This window comes from Alexandromys fortis, unplaced genomic scaffold (assembly GCF_014885135.2).
Source record: "Alexandromys fortis isolate MF-2015 unplaced genomic scaffold, M_Fortis_MF-2015_v1.1 scaffold_350, whole genome shotgun sequence".
NCBI classification, from domain to species: Eukaryota; Metazoa; Chordata; class Mammalia; order Rodentia; family Cricetidae; genus Alexandromys; species Alexandromys fortis.
In genome coordinates, this window is record NW_026068263.1 from 64,184 (window position 1) to 74,901 (window position 10,718).

General features: G+C 33.7%; 1 protein-coding gene across 2 annotated transcripts; it reads left to right on the plus strand.

Moving 5' to 3' along the window:
- The first annotated feature begins 1,474 nt into the window (after window positions 1-1,474).
- LOC126494482 (olfactory receptor 18-like) lies at window positions 1,475-8,570 on the plus strand. 2 transcript variants are annotated; one of them, XM_050131848.1, is made up of 2 exons: window positions 1,475-1,503; window positions 7,628-8,570. In XM_050131848.1, the coding sequence occupies exons 1-2, from the start codon at window positions 1,475-1,477 to the stop codon at window positions 8,568-8,570; spliced, it is 972 nt and encodes a 323-aa protein (XP_049987805.1). The 2 variants fall into 2 exon arrangements, with proteins under 2 accessions (XP_049987805.1, XP_049987806.1); XM_050131849.1 differs by lacking the exon at window positions 1,475-1,503 and adding an exon at window positions 7,476-7,506 and having other exon boundaries at window positions 7,663-8,570.
- The last annotated feature ends 2,148 nt before the right edge of the window (window positions 8,571-10,718 follow it).

The following is a 10,718-nucleotide window of genomic DNA, read 5'->3' on the forward strand; positions in this document are numbered from 1 at the left end:
CTGTCTCGAAAATCAAAAAAANAAAAAAAAAAAAAAAAAAAAAAAAAAAAAAAAACCTATAGGAACTTAAAGTAAACTTTAATTCATCACAAATAATGGGTATTATAAATATAATGTAACAAATCAAAAACATTATTTATTGAAGTCTTAGAAAAACAAAAAGAAAACAAACCCCAAATTAGTGAATAAAAGCAAAGAAGTAAGGTTAAGGAAGAAATTAATGAAACAGAAACATAAAAAATATATATATATATACAAAGTGAAGAGTTGGTTCTGGAGAAAAATAAGCAATTTTATTAACCACTTAGCCACATTAACCAAAAGAAATAAAGAAAAGACAAAATTAATCAGATTAGATATGTAGAAAGATACATTACAAAATATGCCAATGAGTACAGAAGATCATAGGTTTCAAAAACTTATTCCAATAAATTGGAAATTCTAAAATAAATGAACAAATTTCTAAGTGCATGTGAGCTACCAGTTTTTAGCCAATGAAAAATAAAACAAATCCATCATAATGAGATTGAAACATAAAAATATGGAAAGTGGTACATAGCAACAAAAACCGAGAAGATCCAGAGAATCATTGTGATATATTCTAAAATGTTATAGTCCAGCAAATTGAAAAATTAAAAAAATTATCTTTCTAGGTGCCACTTACCAAAGTTAAAATGAGATCAAATAATCTATTTAAAACAAATCTACAGGCTCTCATGAAGCAGAAACAGCCATTTAAACTCTTCTAACCAAAAAAGATCAGGGTCAGATGGTTTTAGCATAGAATTATATCAGACTTTCAAAGAAGAGTTAAAACCAATATTAAGTTTTTGTACAAAATAGTAACAGAAGTAACATTGTCCAGTATGTTTTATGAGGCCACAATTACCCTGATACACAAACCACTTAAGACCCAACAAAGAAATAGAATTATATCTTTTATTTTTGAAGATTTTATTACATTTTGAAGTTTATAATTATATCATTTCCTCTTTCTCATTCCTCCCTCCAGAGCCTCCCATATATCACTTGCTGAATGATTTTTATCTCATTCAAGTTAATGACATCTAACAAACGGGTATTTTAAAATAATATATAAAAGTAAAGAAATACATTAAGTTGTAACTAGAGTTTCTCCTGAGTAATGAAGAGATTTTAGTAAACTATTTCTCTTTTCTTCCTTTTTTCTCTTCTAATGTTAAGAACCTCTGAGATACTGTGATAATGTGAAGCAATTTATGTAATTATGAACTCTGGGCATTCTATCTCTAGGGTCATAAAAGAGTCAATAATTACCCAAGGCTGTCAACCTTGCAATTTGAGGACCTGAATATTTAAGAGGAACTGAAGAGAATTCTTTTCTAGTGTCTGACTGCATCAGGGGGATAATTCATTATATATTTTCATCAAGTATGAAAAATAAATCAGAGCCTTCTATGATCACAAGACAAAGGTGTTACTTTGGATCTTGGTCATGACCCAGCAAAGAACCGGCTTAAACAAGTAAGTGCTGAGTGAGATGGATGATGAAGAGAAAGAGCCCTTAGAAGTCTTGGTTTCTCATCATTAAGTGAAAAGTTGGTTAAAAAAACCTGACTGTAAATTTTCTTCTCTGATGAGTGGGAAATTTGTGTTCTGTGTCGTTTTAAGGGGACTGATATAATTCAATTTGATTTCTTCCCCATGGATTGTATTATCACAGATATCCCACACAACAAAAGTGAAAACGGTCTATTTACTAAGCATTAGTAGAATATTATGAATGTGATTTAAAAAGAGGAATGAGAATAACCACAGTATCATATCTATTTCCCATGGTCATCAGATGACTCCTTCAAAATAGTTTCCTATGAGATGGTGTTGTTCTGAAGAAGAGGAAGAACAGTGGCTAAAGGAGAGCAGCAGTAGCATCTTGTACTATTACTGAAAGGTTTGATCTTTGAGCTCTGACCTGTGCATTTTATGCAACTTATTTCTCTTCATTTACCTAATTATCTCCATTTCATAAATTACCAATTCCTTTCCTGGAAAACAAAAAAAAAATGCAGCTTTTATATCACTTGTATACCAAAGTATTAAGATGAAAAATATAGTAAGCTACACTTGAAAGGTATCATCCTATTGTGGAGATGAAACATTTTTTTCAAAAGGGTCCTATTGGTTACTGAACAGAATTATAATGAATGCTTACGTGTGTATGTTGTCATGTCTTGAATTCATGACTGCTAAAACTCACCATATGTTACAGACACGGTAAGAAACAATACAAAATGGTTAGCTCCTAAACACATACATACAAGAACCATTGTACGAACTGTATAGGTTGTACTTTACATTTAGGTAGGTGTGTGTGTGTGTATGTGTGTGTGCATGTTTGTGTGTGTGTGTGCAATAACAATTAATGAAAACAGAGACCATGAATTTGAAAAAGAGAAAGGGAGGGTAGGAAGGGTATATGGGAGGGTTTGTATGGAGGAAGGTAGAAAGTAACATGATTCTATTATTATAATCTCAAAACCTAAAGAAAATAAAAATTTATATTGATCTAAAATATATAGTATTTTTCTCTTTAGCATATAAGATACATTACATGTAATTTTGCCTTACTCACATTCAACACACAGTAATGCTGATAAATTCTATTTTGTATTATTCTAAGATGAGATAACTAAACAAAAAAATTGATGGTTAAGAAAAATTAAAATGTTATTTCATCATATCAAGAAATAAATTAACTTTGAATTAATTTATCTTTGATTATTATTTCTATAATGTTCATCATATACATACCATATTTTCTTTATCCATTTCTGTGTTGGATACTTAGACTGATTCCATAATTTGTCAATTAGAAATAGTGCTACATTCAAAGCTGATGTGCTGTATTGATTTGGAGTACTTTAGGTAAATATTTATAAGTGTTATAATTGAATCATATGGTAAATTTGTTAGTTTTTGAGGAACCTTTATTCTTATTTTCAATTTTTATGGACTAATGTGCCCCCACTAATAGTAAATTAAAATTTTGGTGAGCACAACTTTTAAAAGCATTGATGCTCAGGCTGATATAATATTTTAAAATATGGATTAGACCAAGTTAAAAAATTCACATGCATTTATTTATTCTACCTTGTAAAATTTCTTATGTCTATTAAAATTGTGTTGTGAAGATTAAGTAAATGAGTGCTATAATCCATTCAAAGATAAGGTTAAAAAAAATCTTGCTTCTATTCTCATGGAGGCATTTTGAAAGAGGCAAAAATATCACAATAAAAATAAAGAACATAAGAAACACACACAAACACAACCCCTAAATGCAGAACACCAGAAACCACAATATATAGGCAAAGACCAATAAGACCAAAAACTATCCAAACAAACAAACAAACAAAAAACTCAAGAATTTTGAAAGGAGGCTGAGGAGACCACCTCGTGGATGAGGGTAGGGCTTGAGAACCTGAGTCTGAACACCCAGAGCTGATGGGAAATGGCAAGAATGGTAGCAGGTCCCTATCACTGCAGTACTGGGCTGAAGAGTAGGGACAAGAAAATTTCAGCTACTTGCTATGGAAGTGTTTTTTTTAAGATCACCTATATAGAGGTTTACAGACAAAATTATAACTCTCACTTTAGATATTAACAGGAAGTCCAGCTCCAAATTCCAAAGATATTTTTTTATTGTAAGGCAAGTGAATGGATTAATTCACAAGTTACTAAGATCTCAAATTTTCAACAGAAGATTCCAAATCAATGAAATAGTACTTCTAACATAAACATTACATTATCATGCTGTGTTTGGGGGCAATGAATGCTACTGATAGGAGTAAAGAGTTAATATTAATATGTATTTTCTGCATGCCAGAAATTATCCTAATCAAAGTTTACATTTCTGGAGTTAAAGAAGGAACATCATAAACTGTGCATACTCATTGTCAATTAAAGAGATTTTAAGGAATTCACAGTCATCTATACATTTTAAAAATACAGATGAATACATGAATAAATGCTAGTGATAAACAAAATTTTAAATTCAATATTTTATTATTCTAAAAGTTCAGCATGCACAAAACCTTGACCATAATCAAGCCATAAAAGCTCCCAGTACAGAGAAGGAGAAGTAGACACAAGTTCTCACTCCTAACCATGAAGCCATTTATAAGTAGTAGCTTCTGGGAGGGATTTTTTTTTACAAAATAAAAAGATAAATAGGATGCAAAGTTCTTTAGGCAGGTGATTTATTATGCCCAATTTAAAAGTGAGGGAAGAGGCTGGAGAGATGGCTCATCAGTTAAGGGTAGTTATTTTGCAGATAACACTGTTTTGGTTCCCAGTACCCATACATATACATGCAAGAAAAATGCTCACCACATAGAATAATAACTATAATAATAATTAAAAATAAGGACAATGTGCAGAAATGTTTACATCTTTTCCTGTGCTTTTCTCATTTGCACTTTCCCAATTGAATCATAATATGAAACAATGACCCAAAGTTTACCTCGCATACTTAAATAAGAGAATTGTAGCCCATACAATAGAAAATATCAGTGACAAATATAATTAGGTATATGGTTATTGGGAGTTAAACATAGGGAGACCTCAGGAACTCAAATTCTTTGTTGTAAATAAAAAGGTTATGAATAGAAAAAGCAATGTAGCAATATTAACAGATCAAAGATGCCAAGATCAAAGGGGAAAACTTATTTCCTTTACATTTGAAGATTATAATTACATAATTTCCCCTTTCCTTTCCTCCCATATACCCCTTCTTATTCTTTTTCAAGTTTATGCCGTCTTTTTCACTAATTGTGGTATATATTCTTCTAGCAATTTCAATTTTCACATTTAGATCTTCCATCCTCTTGGAGTTTGTTGTTGTAGAAGGTGATAGATACTGGTCTAATTTCATTCTTCTGCGGGTACAAATACAGTGTTCCCAGCACCGTTTTTATTGACTTTTATTGAGCTCTACATTTCTCTCTGCTCCCCTCTTTGCCTTTCCCCTTCCCCATTCAACCCTCTCTCAAGGTCCCCATGCTCTCAATTTACTCAGGAGATCTTGTCTTTTTCTACTTCCCAAGTAGATTAGATCTATGTATATCTCTCTTAGTGTCCTCATTGTTGTCTAAGTTCTCTGGGATTGTGGTTTGTAGACTGGTTTTCTTTACTTTATGTTTAAAAACCACCTATAAATGAGTACATGTGATAATAGTCTTTCTGTGTCTGTTTTACCTCACTCAAAATAATGTTTTCTAGCTCCATCCACTTTCCTGCAAAATTCAAGATGTCATTATTTTTTTCTGCTGTGTAGTATTCCATTGTGTAAATGTACCACATTTTCCTTATCCACTCTTTCGTTGAAGGGCATTTAGGTTGTTTCCAGGTTCTGTCTATGACAAACAATGCTGTTATGAACATAGTTGAGCACATGTCCTTTTGACACGATGGAGCATCCTTTGGATATATACCCAAGACTGGTATTACTGGGTCTTGAGGAAGGTTGTTTCCTACTTTTCTGAGAAATCTCCAGACTGACATCCAAACGGGTTGTACCAGCTTGCATTCTCACTAGCAATGCGGAAGTGTTCCCTTTTCCCCACAACCTCTCCAGCATAAGTTGTCATCAGTGTTTTTGATCATGGCCGTTCTTACAGGCCAGCACCATTTGCTAAAATTATTTTATCTGAAGCATATAATTTGAGGGTCTTTGTCAAGCATTAGTTGGCAGAAGTTACAAGTGTTAATGTTTGGGTCTTTGATTTTATCCTATTGGTCTATGTGGCTGTTTTTATAACAGTTCTAGATTGTTTCTAGTACTATCGATCTGTAATATACCTTAAAATCTGAAACCACAATCCCTCCAGAATTTTTTTCTCAGGATCGTTTTGGTTATTGGGATTTTATAGCATAATATGAAACATAGAATAGATTTTCTTCTATTTATGAAGAGATGGGAATTTTGATTGGGATTTCATTGGATCTGTGAATAGCTTTGGTAAAATTGCCATTTCAGCAATATTAATTCTACTAATTCAAGAACATGAATATATTTCCATTTTTTAGAGTATATCTCATTTTCAGAAGTTAAAGTTTCTGTTTTAGACATTCTTCACCTTCTTGGTTTTGCTTATTCCTACATCTTGTATTTACTTTAAGGCCATTGTGAATGGAAGGGCATCCATTTTTCCATGTTTGTTAGTGGTGTAGAATTGCTCTTGATTTATGGATGTCTCTATATTCTGTCACATTGCTGATTTTTTTTTATTTCTAAACATTCTCTGTTAGCAGTTTGGATATTTCTAACATATAACATCATATTTTCTGCAAATGGGGATAGATTGAATTATTTTTATTTATATTGTTTTAGTGTCCTTTTACATCAGCTAGAACTTCAAGTATAATATTGCAAAAAATGGAGATAGTTGCTAGTCCTTTCTCATTCGTGACTTCAATGGGATTCCGTCATAATTTTACATATTTAGGATGATATTGCCTGCATGCGTCTCATATATAATTTATTATGATGATGGAGTATGTTCTAAACTACATACTCTAGAACTTTTATTATGAAGGTATGTTGGATTTTTTCACAGGTTTTGTTCTGAATCTTTTAGATGATTGTTTGATTTTGTTTTTAAGTATATTTTTGTGGTTTGTTGCACACATATGGTGAAATTCCTGAATCTTCTTAATAAAGCCAAATACATTATAGTTAATATTATCTTTTAATGTATGTCTGTTCACCAGCAATGTTAGCCTGTAGTTTTCACTTTTGGTATGTCTTTACCTTGTTTTGGCTTATGTAATGATGATAGATTCACGGGATTTAAGAAATGTTTCTTATTTCTCTGAGTTTTAAAAAAAAAAATTAAGAAGTTATTTTCTATCTCCTGTAGAAGTCTGGAAGAATTTAGCAGTAAATCCTTCTGGCTCTGAACATTTTAAGTTGGAAATCTTTTATTAAACTTTCAACTACTCATTTGCTCTTGATACATTTAGTTTGCTAAATTATGGGTTTAATTTTGGTGGTTTGAATAATCTATAAATCCATTAATTTATTTTAGGTTTTCCTACTTAATGTAGTATAGGATTTTCAAACATTCCCTTATGACAATTTCTTTCCCTGTCTAAATGGACAATGTTAAGTTAAAGCACAAAGTAATAAAATTTAAGCAATTGCCATCTTCTTAAGAATTTAACTCACCAAAAATTTTAGTTGTGTCTTAAAAATAAGATACAGTTATTTTGCTGTAATAAAAATGATTTTTTAAATTGAAAGGTTATTATTTTTTCTCTGCGTCAACCAAAAGGATAGCTGTATTCTAACATGACCTAAAGTTGTGATTTTTAATGTCCTTGGTTCTAAAATTCTCTTAAGCTTACTTCCTCAGGAATACATTTGTATGAAAGGATATGTGTAAATTAGAAACCCTTATAGAAAGTTCCAGGTTCTTGGGATTGTCATGATGCTGTACATGATGAACTTCAAGTTAGAGCATTTTACTTGTAATTACTTGAACTTAAATATATGGATTTTCCCTTTTAAGTTGTTTCTCTTGTTTTTGAGATTATAATGTAATCATGCCTCATTTTAAGTATTTTTCCAATTAATTTTGTTTACCCAAAGGTGTCCAAACAATACAGAAGCACAAAACCTACCAGTTGTCTCACAATTCCATCTCATGAGCCTCTCAGAGGATCCAGAACTGCAGCCCATCCTCTTTGGATTGTTCTTATTAATGTATGTAGTTACAGTGCTTGGAAACCTGCTCATCATCCTGGCTGTCACCTCTGACTCCCACCTCCATAACCCGATGTATTTCTTTATCTCCAACCTCTCCTGGTCTGACATCTGTTTCATCTCCACCACAGTCCCAAAGATGATTTGGGATATTCAAAATCAAAGCAGAGAAATCTCCTATGTAAGCTGCCTAACACAAATGTCTATGTTCATAATTTTTGGGTGTATGGATAGTATGCTTCTGACTGCAATGGCCTATGACAGGTTTGTGGCGATCTGTTACCCCCTGCATTACACAACCATTATGAACCCTCACCTCTGTGCACTCTTAGTTTTGTTATCTGTTTTGGCCAGTCTTTTAGACTCTCAGGTGCACAATTTGGTTGTGCAACAATTTACATACTTCAAGGATATAAAAATCTCTAACTTTTTTTGTGATCCTTCTCAACTTCTAAATCTTGACTGTTCTGAAATGTTTGCCAAAATCATAGTCACTCAATTCATTGGTGCCTTTTTTGGTTTATTTTCAACCTCAGGGATCTTTTTATCCTACTATAAAATTATTTCTTCCATCCAGAGAGTTCCATCAACAAGTGGAAAATATAAAGCCTTCTCCACCTGTGGATCTCACCTTTCAGTTGTTTGCTTATTTTATGGAACATCCATTGGAGTATATGTTGGTTCAACTGTATCAAATTCCCCAAAAAACTGTGCAGTAGCTTCACTGATGTACACAGTAGTCACACCTATGCTGAATCCTTTCATCTACAGCCTGAGGAACAGGGAAATTAAAAGTGCCCTTTGGAGGTTGCTACAAAGAATGATATAACTGCACAACCCCTTCCATCATTTCTGGAGTCTGAGCTGTTAGCCCAACTATTTACACCTAAAAACACAACCTATTTGGTATTACTACTTTCATCCTACTTCACTAATACCTAAATGGATATTCCTTCAGGTTCTCTTTAATTTAATTGAATAAGAATGCCTTGATCTTGTCTAGGTATTTTCTTAAACATAACTAAATTAATATATTGAAGAAAATTCATAATTTCTTGCAAATTATTCATATCTATATCATATCCCCCTTTAAATGTAAAAGTACATTTATAAACAATATTTGGGAACATGGGCACAGTTTTTTCTCTCCAAACTGCTTTCTGCTGAATGGGGGCGCTGTTCTTTAGATCTTTTATGCTGTAACCTGTGTGCTAGTTTCATCTCAGTTGGCAGCTGAGTGAAGCAATTTTTTGAGGGTGTTCACAGCAACCTTTCAGGAAGACGTGGTCTATCATACCATATTGGGATAGATGCAATCCACAGGGTCACATCCTCTGTGAAAACAAAAGAAGACCCTTTCCAAAGCATCATATCCTTAGACCTAAATTCTGAAATCATATCCTCATGATTTACATTCTGGTTCCATTTGGCAGCTCATATAATGAAATGTCTCTCTGTACTTAGTTCCTTCATAGTCAAAAATTTTAAAGAAAACACAATAATACCAAGAATCCAGACTCTTTGTGAATTTTCCATTTTTACGTGGCTTATTTTTACTCTATCACTTTACTTTATTCTGTCTCTTTAAAGACTTTACCCTTTTTTAAACCATTAACTTTATTTTCTATATTTTTTTTCTTCTCTCTCTCAAGCCTAAGTACACTCATCCAACTTTGTGATTCATTTACAAGTCTGAATCTGTCCTATTGTGAATCTGTAATTATTTACTATCCAGGAGCACTTTGTTTTGCACTTTTAAATCATTAAGCGCTTAAGAATCTAAGCTGTGACATTCCTAGGTCAAAAACAGGTACTGCCTGCTTGCTCCGCCCAGTCCAACATGGCAGAGCCGCTCGTGCCTCTGATCCTTGCACATTGCACCAGTAGCATGGCGGAGCTGCTTGTGCCTCTGAGCCACAGCACAGTTCCAGGCACACAGCAGTCCAAATTGCCATCAAGCAAGCTGTAGCATTTTACTCCAAATGCTCCATTCAAAAGCTCTGTCTCCCGCAGGAACCAGACAGAGATGGCAATGGCAGCACAGCCCAGAAAGCTGGCATTTTAAAACAGCCAGTTTTTTCCTGCTGCTGAGCCAGGACAATTTCTCTCTGCTGCACACCACCCACAAACAGCAAAAAGCTGTGTTAAACTCTCTTTTCCTTATTTTTAAGCCTTCTCAGGTTTTTAAGTGGATTTAGTCCATCATGTCTGGGAGCCACTCTGTTGCAATATGAGTGACGGGCTGCTTCCAGCCACCCAGCTAGCTTTACCCGAAATAATTACACCGAAATTGTAATCTTTTAAACACTGCTTGGCCCATTAGTTTTAGCCTCTTATTGACTAGCTCTTACATATTGATCTAACCCATTTCTAATAATCTGTGTAGCCCACGAGGTGGCTTACCAGGGAAGATCTTAACCTGTGTCTGTCTGGAGTGGGAGAATCATGGTGACTCCCTGACTCAGCTTCTTTCTCTCAGCATTCTGTTCTGCCTAGTCCACCCACCTAAGGGATCGCCTATCAAAATGGGCCAAGGCTGTTTCTTTATTAGCCAATGACCTTCCTCCATCAGCATGGGACCAAAGCAGGCCATCTTCCTATGAGTGACAATAGTGTATCTTGTTCTGTTTGAGGGTCCCCTGGCAATGGTACCAGGATCTGTCTCTGCTGCATGAGCTGACATTTTGAAGCTCCTTCCATTCATTGGGAGAAACTTGTCCCTGCCTCATTGTGACATGCTTTGGTGACTCCCTATGGGAGACCTTACCTTCATACTCTTATTGGAGGAATAGATAAAGTGGGAAGGCAGGAGGGGAGAAAGGGGGGTCAGAAAAATGTGTGTAAGGGATAATTATGGTTTGTATTCAAAATAAATAAATAATTTAAAATAATAAAGGATTTTGTATTCAATCAATAGCAATTTTTAGTTTTATTTTTTTAAGATTGACTTATTTTATTTTATATGTGTGAGTGTAAA